The following is an 18946-nucleotide window of genomic DNA, read 5'->3' as shown; positions in this document are numbered from 1 at the left end:
AAATACAGGTACAGTACAGAAGTGATCATGCAGGTCTCTAAACCTGAAACGTTTTTACAGGAGTACAGTTTTTAGCAGGTTATTAAATGAATTGCAAGTGTTGAAAATTTGGATGCTGCAGTAGATGTCAATGTCTTTTTATCATGCTACTTAATTGATGGAACATGTGCTTCTAACCACATAGCCTTTCAGTGAGACCTTAAGCTTTCAGTTATCTTTTTTTTTTTTTTTAATTCCAAAATAAGGTTTTAAGCAAAATGACCATACTGGTTTTGAATTCAGCACCTGCAGTTTCATTTTTCTTGTGCAGATTAATCCAGTCACCAGATAATCTATAAAACGTTTTTCAGAAAATAACATTGTAGAATGGAATCTGTGTGTGCTTTTCTTGCTCATCAACTGCTTGTTATCCTTTCATTTAGAAATTCTGGTATATTCTGAAATGCTTTAGATCCACCCACACTATTTCTGTTGGTCATCTTGTGCTTGTCACTCCCTAAATGAGTCCCTTCCCAGATTAGAGGAGTTTAATGTAATGTTAAATCCTTTTCATATAAAACTCCTCTAGGAAACTGTACCTTGCATGAGGTTGCATTGTTTCAGCACTGAAAATCTTCATTAATTACCCTTTATTCAGTACTTTCTCTTGTTCCTGTAAGAAGGTTGGGTTTTTTCCTTGTACATTTACCTAGGAATACAGTATCTGATGAACCCTGTTAAGATGCATGTGACTCTTTGTGAAAGTAATACTAAGATCGGAATGTGTGTATGCCATTACACAGTATCACAATGAGGTTATGGCTTGCTCTTCAGTGGGCATTTTCAGGGTGTACAAGTTTCTGTCATGAGCTAGCTAGTGACCTACTTGGGAGATGTCATGCACACCATGTCCTTACTCAGGTCGTGCCACACTCTGTGAGCTGTTACTTCTGAATGAGGTGTTTGCCATGAGGTGATGTAGGAAAGTGAGGAAGCAATGCATTGTCTGAGAATGGAGTTCATGTTGGAAAGGCTTTTCATGCGCCTCTAAGTTAATCACTTTTAAACTGAGAAGAACACACCTGATTTAAGAACAGTTTGTTCTATTTGTAGATCTCCAAAGGCAGCAGTTAGATTGTTTTAAATGCTTCTTGCTTAAGAAGTGGAAATTAAAATTAGCATAAGATGCACTTTAAGGAAGTTGCTAAAATCATTAAAAAGTCATTGCTTTTAAACCAGTGAGGAAATGGGCAAAACCAAATTTCTGACATCAGTTTAGATGTACTATTCTATTCCTTCTGAACGTAGAAAGGAAAAGTCTTTTACCCACTTTATTTATCGTTAGATTAGTATTGTGGAAAAAAAAAGTCCTATCGCTTAAGTGTTGCATTTAGTGATACTATGATTGGGGAGGTTGAGAGGAGGAATAAAGTAACATGCCAGTTTCAATAATTAAAATTCAGCATTAAAATTTTAAACCAATTTTTTTTTTCCTTCAGATGAAAGAAGCTGATGAAAGCACAGGTTTTGGAGATGGTCCACTGAAATCAGTGCGCAAAAGAAGAGTACGAAAGGACTGAGTTACTTCCAGCTAGTATTTGTAGGTCTAGATAATAGTAACTTTTGGTATGCCACTTCAGTGGGCCTGACCGTGCAAGTTCCCGAGATTTGAAGGAAAAAGGAGGACTCATTGCTACATAACCTCCTATTTTAATTCTCTAACCTCTTTTAACCTTCCCAAACTTCCTTGATTCCCTTTTTTAAGGAGAAATACTATCTGTGAGGAGTTAGCTGATGTTTCGAATTCAGAATAAAAGTGAAATTAGAAGTTGGCCAACTAATTTTAAGGTGAAGGTTCTTAAGATTTGAAGATTCCTAGAAATTAGTATTAGTTGGATATAAACTTACTTTAAATATTTTTTAAAAACATAAATAAACTGTAATATTTTTGCAGCTCTAGCACAAAATTAGCTGTTTATACTTTTCAGCTAAAAGAGAATGATAGTATAGATGTAGCATCTATAGCAGTTCATATTGCTATGAGAAAAGGTATTTTCTTCTGTGCAGAGCTAAATGCAATAATTGTTTTTGTATGATGATTTAGTGCTAGCGACAATTTTTATTGTAAATTATTTATTTTAGTTGATCTTGTTACATGAGTGGTCACCTGTTCACTTTAGACATTGGTTACAGTAATTTATTTTTAAGAGATATTTTAAAATAGAATACTCATAGAACAAGTGGTAATTGATGTGACTTGTTTTACTTTTGAATGCAGATACCAAATCTGCAGAAGTGATATACAGATGATTTTTTCAAACTTTTATAGTTCTCATGTTCCAAGCCAGAGTGGTATAACCTCTGTTTGTAAAATACTTGCTAAGTGTACATTGCCTCCTAAAAATATTTAATAATTCTTGCTTAACATGAAATTTATTAATATAGATAAGAATTTTTGATGGATTAAGTTTTTTACAGATGTGAGTAACTGGACATTCTCATAATATAGTTTAAATAAACTGCATATTGTAAAAGAAACTTTGTTTTGTTAAAGTTCAGCTGTATATTAAAATAAACAATAAAACTGCATTCACCAGAAACCTCTTGCTGCTTGGCAGCTGCCTATAATATTAGTAGGATGTAAAATGCTAGCAAAAACAGTCATACATTACAAACAAGTAGACATACATTAATTCATAAAGAACCTAACAGATTTCCTTGTGCCTGGCAAGAATTTAGTTCACTTCAAAAAGAAATATTTTCACAACAAATTGAGTCAGCAAAGATTCCATGGAAGTCTCTAAGAAATGAATGCTTAATTAACCTTGATGAAGCAGACAGTGTCTTCAAGTGCTTGTGTTGAAGTGTTCAAAAGTTAATTATATTGGACTCTATTTTGTGTGAACTACATGGAAAGGCCTCTGGTTTTTTGTTTGGTTTGGACAGAAGGTGTTTAAAGTTAAATGCAAGTTCCCTGCTCTTTATTTAGGGTCTGCATGCAAAAGGTAAGAAGTGCAGACTCCAGATTCCTCCTCCTGCCTGTGACTTTTCAGCACTAGAGAAAAATTGTTACAAATGCGGTATCCTGCTAGTAACAGCTACTGAGAGCTGTCAGAGCATTTCAGCACTTCTTTTGAATGAATCTTGTCTGAGTCTGGTAAAAGTCCTTTGGAATTTTTACAGCATTTGGGTGTGGTTTGGGGGTTAGTTTTTGTTTCTTTGTTTGTTGGGGTGGGGGGTGGTTTCGTTTTGTTTGGTGTGATATAGTTACTCCAGGGATTGGTCACCCTACAGGGGATGCTAGTCTTCCCTTACAGTTTTGAACTTAAGGTTCCCATAAAGTCTTGATTAATGCCCCATCAATATCTTGGCTTGTACCTCACTTCAGTAAATAAGGAGCTGTTTATTATGGGTAAAATGGTCTTGTGAGGCCATGACTCAAGGGTGCTGTTTGCAGTAATAGTGACTCCTAAGGCCTGTCTCACTTTAATACTGACTTAATGACTTCAATTACCTGGAACCTGGAGATAGAAGACATCCTTCTGCACATCAGCTTACTTGGATCTAGTCTTATGCTAGTAATTACGGGAGAAATATCAGAGCTTTGGGGATTTGAGGCTCTAGATCTAGAAAGCCAGGCAAAAGGGGAACCCCCCTCCACTGACACTTGTAACACTGCAATTTCACCTGCAGTTCACGTGTGTAGTCCATCTCTATCTGAATGGGTATTTATTTCGGGAAGAATACTTGATCTTGCTATCATGGCTGCTTGAAAGTGCTTTGAAATTAACAAAGTAGTGATAATCATGTTCCAGGATGCCTTGCTATTAAAACTGTCAGTCATCTTTGGAACTCCATGAGTATCAGACCTCTGCAGCTTGCACTCCCACTGGCTACATCGTAGCCTGGTAAAAGTGGTCTTACTGAGGACACCAACTCCCAGACTGAGAATTTTCTACGTTCACGCAAGGCTGAGTAGGACCAAAGCCTTTTTCTTTAATTACAGCTGAAGCTACTCCTCAGCTAGGTTCTACCTTCATGAAGGTATGATGAAGTAATAATTCTGGTTTCCGTCTAACGTAGAGCTCATTACCTGTGTAGGAAAAGGTAAAATTTCTTCTATTCTAACTTGGCTTGAAGTTCTCCCACGTGGGGAGGTGCAAGTTTTAGCTTTGACAACACTGGATGTAGTCTACCAATCTTTTTCCTTTAGCCAGAACAGGGAAGTATACAGAAATGTAAGATTCATGGGTGAAAATACCAAATGAGTCAGGAACAGGAAGCTTGCTGAAGATAGATTAATTAACCCAGGTTTAATCTTAATACTTGCTAATTACATCTCATCTTTCAGACACTTCAGCTATGTAGAAACAACTAAGATGATGGCAAACCCTACTACTTTTCTGCCTTTTGACTACAGATAGTTATGAGAAGTTTTAGGGTTTATAAATGTTAAACCAAACTAATAGAGACAAATCAAAAGTTTTTATTTAGTGTAAAGTCAGAAATACAACATCTTTAAAATGTTCATAAGTTCATAAGTTAAGTGAAGGCCACCGTAGTGGAATGTAAAATGCTATATAGATGAAATGACTACTATATACACACCGATGGATAAAATATCACTATCCAATCTTACAATACAAACCCATGATTTTAAGATTACTTGATCTTGGGGAAATTGCTGAAGTCTAACAAGCGCATGCTCTGTTACCACTTGATCTCCTACAGTGCAGATGGAGATGTGCAGTGACGTGGCTTTAAAGCTAGGATGGCTGTAATGCAATGCAATCTTTTTAAGTCAAGTGCTTGGTGTGATTGTTCTTTTTTTAATGCTCAAGCCCTGGACTAACCACGTGATCTGCTCTACCTGCTAGCAATTCCTGGATGAATTTAGAGTTCCAGTTGGGCAATAAAGTGAGAGAGTAGTCCATAGAAGATTAAAAATAATTTCACATGTTTACAGGATCCCATGACACAAATGGTATCAGCCATTTGTGCCTTGGTGGGTAAAACTTTACCAGGTTTCTTGACTCAGACTTGTAAACAGCCCTCAAGACCGAACCATTAGTGCTTTGTTTGCAATCATTTGACTTTGCCGACACTCTGGTGAGTGCTGTACAGTCATCTTAAATGGGGAGAAATGGGAGACCTCCCCTTTGGGAGGGGGGACCTCACAATGTCAGCTTACGCTTGACACAGCAGTACTTAGCTGCCAAGAAACTTGGGGATTTATTCTACTATTGCATCCACTCATTCAGTTTCTGCAGCTTTATTTTTATAGAATGCATCACAGCAAGGTTGAAATAGATCCTTGAACTAGTGGTTTCCTTTTGTTAAAAGGTAATGTACAATGGCTTTGTTACTGAAGAGACAGACCTCAGTTCTAGGTAACAACCATAAATAAGTCTGCAATGTTGCTGTATGGCAAGATGAAACAGATGCAACTGAGTACTGCTAAAACTTACATCGTTTTTTGTATTTCAGCTTCTGCTCTCCCTTAATACTGATCATGCTAGGCATGCCTGCTGCCTCTACAGGAAGTACTCAGACCCATCATCTGGGCTGAGCTCCTTTACAAAACCTGCTAACAAACAGCCAAGCCAGTAAAAAACAGGGCACCTTGATGCTAGGCATTGCTCTGAGCAGCACAGATTTGAGAGGCAAAAGCCACCTTTGTTCCACTGCCTTAGATGTTTTTGAGCGGTGCCTCAAGAGGTACTTCACAAACTCGGGCTCTGGGGCAGGAACGCAGTTGCTCTAAGGCCTGAAGCAAAGAAAAGTTTGGCACTTCAGGAGGGAAGTAAAAAGTGGCAACGAAAGACTTGTTCTTGGTTCCTCACTGCAGATTGTTCCCAACGAGCATGAGGAACACTGTTGACCTGTTTGTGTAAAGCTTATTACTCAGGTTTTTATTTAACTCTTCATCATACAACTGGAAAACTTCAGGAAGATCATACATCATGATGCTGTGCCTGATCATTCTTTGAGGAAACAGGAAAGTGAAAATGGTTTGACGTGTACACCTTGCAAACTATACACACTCTGATACTGCATCAATTTGGTATTTCCCTGATGTAAGTTGCTTATCCTTGTTCCTCTTCCCTTACCCTCCCCCTTCCCAAAAAATCTTAAGTGTTTTTCTGTATGCAAGCCCTACAAATAATGTCATACTGTTATTACTTCATAGAAATTCTTAACTGATTTATAGGTTTTTGTTTAAAGTTGATGCAATTAGACTTTGAATATTTTCATCAAATGAGGTTTCAACACAATATTATAACTATTATTTTGCTAGTCAAGAACACTACCCTAAGACCTCAAAGAGCGCCAACAGACTTTTGTTTAACCTGACAAACTGAATCCAATTTTTAACAAGATATGCTTATTTTTAAAACAAATATGAAAGTTTAGTAAGTCTCTACACTACATTTGCACATTGCTTAATCTTAACAATACACAAACTTATGTCTCCTGCTCATGATAATGTTCTTAATTCTGTTTATCACCAAGGTTTATAATCTTCAGGTATCCAGTAAAGCCACAAACCTAAGGTATTTTAGCTCATGTAGCCTATGCCAATTAAAACAAAAAAAGACAGCAGCAATACAATGACATCATCTGAGAGTCAACCCTTACTTCCTTTTGCTTTTTGTGTCAGTTGTTTGGAAAACACTAGACGCTGACATCAGATTTTCTATATACTGTCCAAGAACTTGGTTTTCTGATTTCAGTTTCAAGTTTTCTTCCTTAACAGCATCTACTCGTGCTGAGAGATCTGCGAAGATGATATTACAAGAAAAATATCAGACACTACTGCATACAATAATGAATATGTTTTATGTGCCTACATCAAACTATTGACACTTTTAATGTGGGAAACATTGCCATAAGGTATTACCTTACAAAACACCCATGCTACTCACAAGTTTTATCTAAAGCCCATTATTCCTATATTATTTGGTAGTACAGTATTTTGACAAACTTGTTACATGAATATACTGTCAGTCTGTATCTTTAGTCTTTTAATTTTTTAATTAAGCTACTGCAAACTAAACTATTTGGAAACAAAAAGTTCAGTGATGAACAGACTCAAAGATGTATGTCAACTGATGAGCCTGGGAAAGTGAACCATATCGTTCCTTCTGCTTGATGCGTTACAAGAGTCGAGCAAACATTATGTTGCATAAAGAGGGAAAAAAAAATAGTTCTGAGACCTTGCTTATGTACCTTCAACTGCATAAGTGACATACTTCTGGACACTTTGACTAAGGTAGGGCCAAACAGTAACGTTCTCTTCTTTTGCTTATTCCTGTGTGCTTGTAAAAAAAAATCAGATGTGTCAAGCTGCTAACCTTCAAGTGTGTGCTGCAGTTCCAAAACTTGGTTAATAAGCCGTGTTTTCTCTTCTAATTCCACCTGATTCTCAGCCTCTACAGCTGCAATAAATCATACGAGTTTTAATGCAACCTCTGTAATGGTTGGAAATTATATTAAGTAGAAAAAAATAACAATGATGAACAAGAACATTAAGAACTTATACCATCCATGTCTGCATTCATCATTGTAGAATGGGCTCTTTCCGCTTTTGAAGAGAGAATTCCTGAGCGACGCTCTGCTCAAAGAAAAAAGAGAGAACACCGAGGTGACCGTTAATGTAACTGCCTTTACATTTGGATTTTAGATGCGTTTTTCTAACCGGCGTTGAAAAGCCAGCACGTAAGCCTAAGGCAGAAGAACGTCTTTCAACATTCTTTCATTATTTTTCCTGGAGCCTTGTGCAGTACGTAAATACGCTTCTCCAAGCAACTATGCTTCAGTTTACAAAAATAACCGACCCGGGTTCCTCTCCGGTGCATAAACTAACCCCGTGCGCTTCACCGATGCGCTTGCCGCCTTCTCGGCACCGATCTTTCTGGAACCGGCCGTTAAAGAAACGCAGCAGCAGCCGGGCCCCCTTCATTGTCCGCCCCCTCTCGCCGTTATCGCGGACACCGGGCCTGCGGGGCGCAGCGACGCGCGCCTTTGCCGCGGCTCCCCCTCCACCTCACGCCGCATCCCCCGCCGCCGCCTACCCTGCCCTTCGCCGCAAGACGGAACGGCCGAACGGCAGCGCCAGGGGCGCCCGACCCGCCGCCGGGGGCGGGGGACCGGCGGCGCCGCAGAGGGGCTCCCACCCAGCACCCTCCGCCAGCTCCGCGGCCCTGCCCGCGCAGCCCCACCCCCGCTCCGCGGCCTACGGCACCCTCCCTGCAAGAAGCCGCCCAGGCCCGGCCGCCCCGCCCCGCCTCCTCACCTGCCGCCGCCGCCGCCGCCTCCTCCTCCTCCCTGCGGGCTGCGCCCCGGCCCCAGCCCCGGCCCCGGCCCGCCCGCAGCTGTCCGCCTCCCCGCCGCGCCTGCGCCGCCTCCCCGGCGGCCGGCCCTGCGCGCGCACAGGGCGGCGCCCGCCCTAGCCAATGGGGTGCTCGGCAGCAAGTGGAGGGCGGTGCCGGGCCTGGAAGAGGCCCGCCCCCCCCTCCGCTTGCTCGCGGGCGGGGCGGGTGTGAGGGGACGCGGAGCGAGGGAGGGCTCCGGCGTCCCCGCTCTCCTCACGGGGTTACGCGGCCCTTCCCCGGTAAATCCCGCTGAGCTGTAGGTAGAATGATGGAAGTAACTAGTCAGTACGGGATTAAGTTAGCATCGACGTTTTTCTGACGGATCCTTTTTGCGCTGACGTACTGGTGGAGGCGGTCAGAGCGGTGGTCCTCGACCCGTGGTTGGTCGGTCGCTCTGCGTTGCGTTGAGGAGAAGTTAGGAGAAGGCAGGTGTTCTCCAGTGTGGGAGTCCTTCGGGTTTGGGCAGGCTGGCAAAGCCTGAGGAAACTTGGAGAAAAACGAGTGTGCGGGTGGCTGCAGCTCACTCCTGGACTGCTTCCAGTCTGGCAGATCGAATAAGTCTTCTGCACGGCAGTGTCCAGGTTAAGAAACCTGGGATTTAGCTCTTCGCTTCTGGATCTTAACAGCGTTAGAGATCACATCCCACGGAAACCTGAGTAACTTCGCATAGTTGCTCTCATCCAGCCAGCTCCAAACCAACGGTCCCGTTTCTGTGTCCTTTCCCTGTGGGGGAATGACCCTGGCAGAGCATGCTGCACAGGGTGCTCCTTTTGGACCTCATAGGACAGGCCATGAGCCACAGTAAAGACAACGTGCAGGACCCGAGCTAATTTTGGTGGCTTCACTGAAGTGACTGCACTGCATAACCCCCAGTATCTTTACAGGTACTATGTAGCTTGAGCCGTATGTTGCAGTGACATATATCCATACGTTGCAGGAATATATCTAGTTATAAATAAATAATCTGTTGCTGTGTAGATACCCAGGAAGATAAAGGCATTTGGGAAGTGTGCCTTCTACTGTATTTTTTCAATACAACTCAGAAAGTATGTATTAGAAATACATACTATCTTCTGGGTGCCTCCACAATATTATTAACATTGTGTTAATAACTTTTTTAACCTCACAGTCACATAAATTCAGATTAGGCTGAATGCTGTTCAAGTTATGAAAACATTTTCATCAGAGTCCTGCACTCTGTACTGGAAAATGAGTCTGTTGTTTTCAGTTCCATTGGCTAGTTTACTTAAAAGTATATCACCTTCTCTACAAAAGGCATTTTGAACCCAGTAATCCACCTTAATCCCTACAAGCAGTCCTCTCAGGCGGTGGCTGGGCTTTAGGAGCTTGTTAGTAACTCTCTTTGATTGCCATTTTTAAATTGACAGGTGCTTCTCATCCTGTTATGATATTGCTTGCTGCACTTGCTATGTGGCAAGCCTGGCAATCAACAGGTTCTCATCATTCGTTCTAGCAAGACGGTCTCCAGCACTTTGATTAACAGGGAAAAAAATATGGCCCGAGTCTGCAGGTGGGTACAGATGGATGGAGAGCTCGCTTACCTGGCGAAGAACTTGCTGTGTTTTATACTGTAAGGGTGGGGGGAGGGGAATATTGCAGGCTAATCTTGGGGAAATGCACCTCTGCTGCAGAAACTCCGCTTTGCTCGCTGCATTACACTTGCAGTTTATTGTCTAAACCGTTCCAAAATGAGCAAAGTGGGGAAATCCTAGACATTAAATTATGGGACAGAATGGAAACCAGACATATTAGCTTCTGTGCTGTTGTAGCCAAAACAGCGTAGTAATTCCAAGAGTTGCTGGTTTACCTACTGTTTCCATTTTGGTACATATACTGTTGAGGGTTCACTCTGCTTTGCATGGTTGTAGTTTCTGACTGTAGTATTTTCTTTTGATTCTTACCTCTGATGTTTGCACTTGAGCACCAGGCTGAAACTCCTTTTCAGAAGTTAACCTGTGTGAGAGGTTTTTTGGTTTTCCTTTAGAGAAAATCGTCTTTATCTGAGCCTCCACTGTTAGCATTGCAGAGGGGCTGTCAGCAGAGAACAGATAGCATCTTTAGTCTACATAGTACTGCCTTAGGTTTGTACCTCAGTATGCTCAGACATATAGGATCTCACACAATGCATCTTCCTACTCTAAGTTCTTAATATCAATCCCTTTACCCTAGTATCTGAGATATTGTGCAGCTGGCCCGTGCTCCTGGGCCCCAAAGTTTAGAAACTCTTTCTGTGTGACCTGGCTATGTCCCAACTCCTTATCATGGCAAGATCCGTGCATGTTACTTCTTTTCTTTCCCTGTCCTTCATCCTGATTTCCAAGGAAAGTATAGCTAAGTGCTGAGCCAGTAGGGAGCAACCCTGCTGTGCACAGCCCTGATGTCCACACTCCAGGGACCAAGACTACTGGATTGATGCTGCTGGGTGCAAATTCCACAGAGAGAACGCCTAGCTCCTCTTGCTTTCCCTCAAAAAGGTTTGCCTTCCTAACCCTCCCTCTATTTTCCAGCACAAAGAAGTCAACCCCAGGATTCTAAATATCTGATGCATTACCAGGTTTAAACAAACAAAAACCCAAACCTAACACACCACAGAAAAAAAAAAGCCCACAGCCCAAAGTATTTTTTATGCGAAATCAACCAAAACAGAAGCTTAGCATATCACATGACTTACCCATTTGTTGTTCAAATTCCTTACCTCACCTGTCTTGCATTGGGTAATACATCATCAATGAAATTTGTTGTGCACTTTAAATTTGAAGCTTTGGGGATTTAGAGTACATCCCAAACAATAAGTTTCCTTTTATAATGCAGAATGTGTCCCAGGGAAGACTTAGCTATGCATGTGTGTAGAGTAACCAAATGATACTTTGCATTTTACGGGTGTGCTTGGTATCCCCTTTGGCTGGAGGTGGCCAACTCAAGCCCTTGTATACAATTCTCGCTTTTATCAGCCTGTAGTATTTTGTTAACTCTTGTGTTAGAAAGTGTCATTTCTTTGTTCTGTAAGTTGTTAGTGTAGCAAGTCTTGTTTGGGGACTGTTTCCGGGAGAACCTGGAACAATCTTTCTGAAGACTGGCTTCTGTTTGACAGGGATCTGGCAACATTTGCTTCTTTGTGGTTTCCCCACTCGCTGGGAGGGGCAAAATTAATGGGGTAAATACTAATTACATGTAAGTGTGAGCAAATTGGTCAACTTCACTATGTGGCTGTTTACTTTGAGTCTTTGGAATATGCAGCACAAGGCTGAGAGACTGGGCACAACGTGTGTTCACAGAGCTTTTTTTCTTAGTTTTGTTTACAAACTTAAAGTTCTCTACTTTAGAGAACATATACCTTATCAAGGAAATTAAATAATATTCTCAAATGCTGGAAATTGATTGTTTACTTCTGTGGAGCAGCATACAACATACTAATAGCCACTCTGCAGTCTAAAAGAAGAAATAAGACGATTCTCTTTATTACTGGAAATACTTGAACACTGCCCTAAGTAGTGATCCACTGTTTTGTTTATTAAACTATTTTTACATTACACACTAGATCACTCGCTTCAGGTAAGTGAATTTTCTGACTGAAGAGTTATAAAGAGAGCTCGTAATATTTAACAATGTGTCAGAGCTCCTGAAGTCAAAACTGACTTGGATGTAACTAAGAACAGGTGCTAATCCCTTCCTTTCTTACTAATTCATTTTATGTTTTCTAAGGCATTTGGTTAAAGCAGAGGAGGCATTCATAATATTGTCATCTATGTTCAATTTTTAGGAACAACAAGTTTCACTTCACAAATGCAATTATCTATACTTACTTGTATCCAAAGTTCCAGTTAAGCTTTCCTAAAACTAGCTGACATTGCTGGCAAAAGGAATTAATTTATTCAGTTTCACTGAAAGAGCATTTTTTTGCTTAAAGTAGCAACAATCTCCCTAGGATATAAAGCATCATTAACAGTTTACCTGAATGCATACATGTGTACAGTTACAAAACTACAGGAGAGAATTTTATTGCTCTGGACTCAGATTCTGAGTCATTGCTGCTAATGACAAACGTTTTCAGACGTTTTATTTCTAAAACTCTGGTGTATATCCTTTTTTTTTCCATGGTACACAGTGCAAACCAACAAGCCTGTCACTTCCTTTTTGGCAACCTTACAGGCGCTAGAGGCGCCTGCGTAAGCTGTCTGATGACAGAGGCTTCACTGTTCACCACTAGAATAGAAACGTATTCTCCTTTTCACTAACAGAAGAAGGTATTGTACAACTTTCTGAGATGAGTTTGCTACTTGAACTGTACTATTTTCTCCTTTAACTAATTATTGCCACAAAGAAAAAGACAAAAAGGAATACAAATGCCTTAGTTCTTTTTCCTTGCCATACTAACTCGCAAGACCCTTTACATCAAATCTTCATCATTTTGTTTCTCTGCGGAAATGACAGACAGACTCTGAGAACTTTTTTTCCAAGTAATGTTGCTTTACACCAGAATTCTCTGCAATTCTTATTACTCTTTCTCAGTAACCTCAAAAGGCTTTTGTAGCCTTGTGCACATCCTTGTGCAAATTTACAATTACAGACTTCTGTCAAATGGAGAATCTGAGTAGTTCTTAGTTTGCACTTTTTCCAACCAAATCAAATTGTACAAAATGAGCAGCCATTTAGGCTTACATTGGTCTAACTGTTGTCTGTGTCCTTGCTTATTGTGCGTGTTTTGGTAGTGCCTTGTGTCCTGAATGAGAATGGCACCTCATATGATGTAACCTGTGAGCATACAGTTGGAAAAAAAAATCCAGCCTCTTTAGAAGGTCTACAAAAAGAAAGCCTGAGAAAGTCATATTTTCTCTTTAACCATGGAGAGGCCAGCCTTCTAATGTAACTGTGTCCTATCTTCTGCAAGGTTGTGCATGAGTGTAAATGTTCTCATTTCTACTCCGACTCCACAAAAATGCATTTTTAAATAGACTGAGCAACTGCACTCTTTCAAGCTTTAGGCTGTGAATACCAACATATATGACCTAATGTTGGCCTGTTAACAGTTTGCTCCTCCTTGTAATCATCAGCTATAGGTTTGCCACCAAATTTTGTGGAAGAACTTTGTAATGAGGTTCCGTAAAGCTCTACTGGTAACTTAATGAGATTAAAAACTGTTTCGCCTTCTGTAAGTTAGGCCTAAACATTAAGAAGTTTGTATCTGCTTTTTAAAAGGAGAGGTTTACGTGAGAAAAGTAGCCCTTAATGTTGGCTTTCTGAAGAGCGTATTTGAAAAAAGAGAATTTCTAGGTTGTTTACAATGAAGAAAGAGAGCCTTGATTTACTTATAGAGCATTAATCAGAAGAACAATACAGAAACTTTTGCAGCTGTTGGGCATCATCTCACTGTTTTGTTTTATTTTTTCTTTCATTTCCTCTGTGTTTTTGTTTGAGTAGGTAATTTTTTGAGGGAACTTTATCAAGTGCTATGAGTCTCTAAGTGAAAAGGTGTTTCTTTCATTAAAGGTGAAAATATTTTCACAAATGCTGTTAATGAATGCTTTCCTTGATTTCATACACTTTTGATATTGCTATTAAAAAAATTATTGAGAAGTTTCTATCTTGCTACCATTTCGTGTTCATCTTCATTTACATGGAAGTGATTTATTTTTAATACCTGTGTACTTAATAAATAGAGAAACGCTGCTGTTTTGAAAGAGCAGTAGCTATTAAATATTCATGCATTGCACTCAGTTACTCAGGCTCAGTAACCCCTGTTGCTTTGCCACAATGGCTTTTCACTGTACTAAAGAAACTTTGATACAAAGACTGTATTCTGATTATGCTTCAGATTATACATACATAGCATGTTGTTCTACTTCTCTGTTTAGTATATTTTCCAGTACATTTTAAGAAATGGGGGGAAAGCCTTATGCAATTACAAACGTACCAGAGTTCATTAAAACCAGTGCATCTTTGTGATCCTACTTAAAATTTAATTATGGAACACTTGCTTCTAAAACATCAGGTCATTCTCAGGCAAAGTCCACTTATGATCTACATATTGCAAGTCCAGTTTCCTTATTCCTTGCTTGAACTTGCTGTTGTCCATCCTAAGGAATCTTTTTTTCTCTCACCATGTAAAATTTGTCTTTTATCCTCCCTGCTCTTCTGGAATTAATGTTCTTCTCCAGCCTTACAGTTACAGCTGTAAGGCCCATTCTGTTTGTCAGCTTCTGTGCTCCAGAGTTACTGTAATTAGTCTTAACTTCAAATGGGATAGGTGAGGAAGACTGTTTCCTACAAAGTATATGATAGTCTCTTCCTCTTACAGGTTAGGAATTTTCTTATACCCTTCTCTCTAGCCTCCAGGTGTTGCCCTCTGACAGAAGAAATAGACCAGGGTTATCATGTTCACCGTGAATCTTACGGTATTCTCCCTCTACGCCTTCAAGCTAAAATCTTGCCTGAAAATGTCACTTACTTTCCGTTACTCTGAATTTCTCTCTCTACTTCTGAGTGACTGTCCCCACCTCTTCACGACTAGGGGAAGAACTCTGATATTGGTAACAGATCTTGCATAAAGAAACCTTTTTTTATGGTCCTCTTTGTGTTGTGAACGTGAGCTTTCTCTGACCTTGGGTGTGTTACTGCAGTCAAGAGTCTAGTAAATTTGAAGTGCTCAGTTTCTGAGGTGCAGTAGACTCTTATTTGCACTGTTGCTGAGCAGCTACTTTTGTATCAGTGACATCTGTCAGAGCTTGGCATTGGTGAGTATATTTTGGTATCTAGTGTCAGTTGGTGCTTGAATGGGAGAGTTTTTAACTTTGTGCCTCTGTTTCCTCATGTGGATTAACGTTTTTCCAAGCTGCAAGGGTGCTGAGGTTAGAGTAGTAGAGGAGGCTAGTGGGTGTTTGCCTTCTAAAGAAAGCAACTTGACGTCTTCTGAAAGATTAAGCAAGCAATATGGCAAACACACCCATCTGTGAGACAGGGCAAATTCAAACCCATCCAGTATTATGGAGTCATCCCTAACTCAGCTACTTCTGGATGCTTTGCAAAGACTAGACAATCTTGCCGCTGTGTGCCGCCCCTCATCTGTTCTTGCCATGTTATCAGCTGTGCAGCAAGTCATGAAACAGTGTCATAGGATACCTTTTCCTCACTGTTCTACACCTTGCTACAGGGAAAGAGTGAGATTCACTGTCAGCAGAACCCTTCATTACTGCACAACTTGTACCAAGGTCTGCCAATTTTTCTTCTTGTGAATACTTCGGTTCAACTACATCTTGATGTCATTAGGCTATATGCTGTATAAACAAAGTGCATTCAGTCATCCAGTTCAGCACCATCACACTAACAGGTAATTGCTAGAAAATTGTGCTCGAAAAATAAGATCAACTCCATGGTATTTTTTATATAGGAAGTAAAGATAGCATGTACAATAACATTCTTTACACTAAAAAAAAAAAAGGGGGGGGGGAATAGGACTTGTATTATTCATTAATAAGCAATCCAGATTCCTAGCTAGTGTAAATTAGCACAGCTCTATGGCAGCTGTGCTGACATGATCACGTTGATACTCTGGCCACACCTTTCTAAATAATTTATTATCAATTCATATTAACTCATTTCATTTTTCCAGTGTGTAGAACTATCCTACTTCCCATTCCAAATAATTTCTATTCCATAAGCTACAAGGCAGGGTGGGGGGAGGCAGTCTTTGTTTTCATAGTTTCTTTTTAAACAATTAAAAGCTTAATAGTGGGGATTTAAATGGATCAGCTTATTTCCATTACCAATTAATTTGCATCACTTCTTGCGAGCTCTCACTAGAGTGTGTCAAAGAGATTATTGTTCCATATTCAGGAGGAAAGGCCAGCATTATCGGTGTTTTCTTTGATAGTAGTAACCACCGAGTTAACATTACTGTAACTTTTTCCTTCTGAACAGTGAAAAGCTATATGTGCTCAGATGATGAATGTATATTACCATATGCTATTATGTGAAAACTGTGGTAGCCTCCATACCCACAGAATCTCAATTCTTAACTAATCACAAGGCTTATTCAACTATACAACTAGAAAAGTTTACTTGAGGACATTTGCTAAAAATACGTTGTACCTAGCAGTTAGGATCTACAGGTTTGTATGCTCATCCAGTATTACTATTCAGCCCATGGAATTTGTATTGTATCCACAGATTACTGTAATTTCTTACCTGAATCATCTGCCAAAGAAATGTTGGTGAAAGTGCCATCCTCTACATCCAAAGGTAACTCCATTTTGCTTTCTTTTTTCAAAGTTTTTGAGACGTGCATTAAGCATGGCAGTTGTCAGCCATTTTTCAGTGTGCACGTGACTTCTCTGGTTAAATCTTTAATGAGTCCAACACACAGGTGTTATCGCATACTGTTGGCAACTACACACATCTTACTCTGTGTGGTATCTCATGTGAACCTTGAGCTCTTTTCCGGAAATTGTTAAGCTAGAAGGTGTCTGAGTTCTAACTGCTTTGTCAGATACGTGCTGAGCAAATGCTGTTATTGCAGGCTCTTTCTGTGAAAGAACTGTATATTCACCCTAGCTGGCTTTTTGTTGTTGTTGTTCTTGGTTTTCTCTAGGGCTGTGTATGGGGTTTTTTGATAGAGAAAAGAGAGAAAGTAACTTGAAGTGTTCCAAAAAATGTTACTTGCAGTCCAAGCAAATGCAATGGACAGATTTGAGAGCAGCAAATTTAAAATGTAATCTTCAAATACTTACGAATGTGAGTAATTTTACTTACATGAACAGTTACATCAAAACCAATCAGGTAATGTGAACAAGTGAAGTTATTTAAGTAAGCGTGCGATGTTCTGTGATAGTAGACAGGAGGAAGGAAGAGAAATTGAGTTCAGAGAAAACCCCACTTCAGTCTTCTTGGTTTGCTTCTTAAAGAAAACTGAACATAATTTGGACATATAAACTAGAAATTCACCTCAAACTACTTACCTCTTTAGAAACAGCTTTCTTTTGTACTCCTGGAATAGAATGTTTTTCTTGCAATTAATTTAAAAGTATAAATGGCCCTGGTCTTGATTAAAGACAGTATAGTGAATAGTGGAACCACTTCATTTTCAGGGGGCTGCATGTTCAGAATCTACCCATCTTTTAATTTTGCTAGTTTGTATTCAGAAAAAGGCTGTAAGTTTAGGATATTGACAAATAATTTTTTTCTTAATTGTAACTAGGAACCTCTCTCAAGTCTCACTAAAAATTGAATTTTAGTTTTGTGAAGCACTGTCCAACTATAGAATGACATAATTCTCAGAATTTACAGTTTACCTTTCGCATTTGTAGGCATAATCGATGTGGACTCCTGAGACAGCTTCTGTGTACAAAGGTAAATGCATGTCACTTTGCAGGACAAAGGACCTAAGACACTAAGCATTGAAATTGGTGCAGCTTACAGATATGATAAATGTAATGCTGCTATTTAGTTTTTTCTTCTGATCCTTTAATTGCTTAGTTTTATTTAAGCTTTTCAGTTGGTGTCGGTGAAGTTACTGACTGCTGCCTTCAGAGATTACTGAAAACCAAGCACATCTTGCATTTTCAGAATTGTGTTGAGAGTTACTCATTTTTGCCTCACATTGATCAGAACCAGTTCAAAATTTACCTTATTGGTCTTGAGTAGTCTGTGTAAAGAGACCTGCTGGTTTCATTCCAAATCCTTGAGTATCACAAGGGGGGGCTGGATCAGGGTGTTTGGGGTTTTTTTTTTCTTCTTTCAGTGATGCAACAGCATGCTTCAAAGCTCTCATGATGATAATAATAAAGCTAGAAAACATTTTGATCTTTTGTCTTTATTATGTATTTTATTGTTCTCAGACACATTATGTACAGTAGAAGCATTTCAACAACTCAGTTTGGAAGGGCAGATCCTAAAACCACATGCAATTATATAATCTGTTACCTCTGAATTTTGTAAAATCATATGCCTGTGGAACTAAGGGTTTTATCTTGTCTGAACTGTGTAGCCCTCATCTAAAAGGTTTTATTAACTTTTCTTGCCTGTGTCAATATTGTTCTATTATATTGGCCATACGGGCTCCCTCTGGTAGATACAATTTCCATGTAAATTATTAGCTGGTTTTAGACAGACTCTCGCGGTAGCCTAGAGAATATGGATGTTGTGCAGTTGTTACTCATGTCTAGATCAAAGCCATTAGTAAAAGTGATGCAGAGTAAAAGCTGTATTTTAATAAGAGCCAGTAAGAAAGTCTCCGCAGGATGAAGGAGAATATGATTCAGAGAGGAGTTTGGCTGCCTCATGTGGGATGTACTGATCCCTGCAACATGTGGAGTCAGGCTCTTGCCTTTGTGCCAAGTCCCTTCCAGTCCCTGTGGCACCAAAGAGCCCGAGGAGTTATTCTTCCTGCCCTACAGGGTCAAGGCTCCAAAATAAGGCTGCTCTGCAAGTGTTTCAGAACTCGTTAAAGCTCCCTTTGAAAGAAAGGTCTTTGGACAGACTGCTTGCTTCGTTTCCTCAATCAGTGCCTCTACCTCTGCAGAAGGAGAGAGCAGCAAGTATAGATACATGTGTTTGGGCGCATGTGTCTAGTTGTACAT

General features: G+C 40.0%; 2 protein-coding genes across 4 annotated transcripts in view; one reads left to right on the top strand and one right to left on the bottom strand.

The window, feature by feature from the left end:
- Nucleotides 1-2783, top strand: part of CLGN (calmegin) — a 32070-nt gene extending 29287 nt beyond the window's left edge. Inside the window, exon 16 of the mRNA XM_052815839.1 lies at nucleotides 1479-2783. Within this exon, the coding sequence (XP_052671799.1) occupies nucleotides 1479-1559 (81 nt within the window). The 3' untranslated portion in view covers nucleotides 1560-2783. The remainder of the gene's footprint in view (nucleotides 1-1478) is intronic.
- Nucleotides 2784-4449: 1666 nt separating this feature from the next.
- SCOC (short coiled-coil protein) lies at nucleotides 4450-16635 on the bottom strand. 3 transcript variants are annotated; one of them, XM_052815849.1, is made up of 4 exons: nucleotides 16557-16635; nucleotides 7523-7594; nucleotides 7335-7418; nucleotides 4450-6757 (listed from the first exon to the last, which is right to left on the bottom strand). In XM_052815849.1, exons 1-4 carry the CDS (start codon nucleotides 16618-16620, stop codon nucleotides 6615-6617), a joined length of 363 nt encoding a protein of 120 aa, XP_052671809.1. In that variant the 5' UTR covers nucleotides 16621-16635; the 3' UTR covers nucleotides 4450-6614. The 3 variants fall into 3 exon arrangements, with proteins under 3 accessions (XP_052671809.1, XP_052671817.1, XP_052671828.1); XM_052815857.1 differs by lacking the exon at nucleotides 16557-16635 and adding an exon at nucleotides 8276-8326; XM_052815868.1 differs by lacking the exon at nucleotides 16557-16635 and adding an exon at nucleotides 7818-7841.
- Nucleotides 16636-18946: the final 2311 nt, after the last annotated feature.

The sequence above is a fragment of the Harpia harpyja genome, chromosome 2 (assembly GCF_026419915.1).
Source record: "Harpia harpyja isolate bHarHar1 chromosome 2, bHarHar1 primary haplotype, whole genome shotgun sequence".
NCBI classification, from domain to species: domain Eukaryota; kingdom Metazoa; phylum Chordata; class Aves; order Accipitriformes; family Accipitridae; genus Harpia; species Harpia harpyja.
This window is presented reverse-complemented; position numbering and strand designations above follow the sequence as displayed.

What these genes read in the sequence shown, in the direction of transcription:
- SCOC (XM_052815849.1), bottom strand. Translation starts at nt 16,620, where the DNA reads ATGGAGTTACCTTTGGATGTAGAGGATGGCACTTTCACCAACATTTCT. An exon ending in GATGAATGCAGACATGGATG is followed by an intron (nt 7,419 to 7,522) that starts GTATAAGTTCTT and finishes GATTTATTGCAG; the next exon opens with CTGTAGAGGCTGAGAATCAG. An exon ending in ACTGCAGCACACACTTGAAG is followed by an intron (nt 6,758 to 7,334) that starts GTTAGCAGCTTG and finishes TCATCTTCGCAG; the next exon opens with ATCTCTCAGCACGAGTAGAT.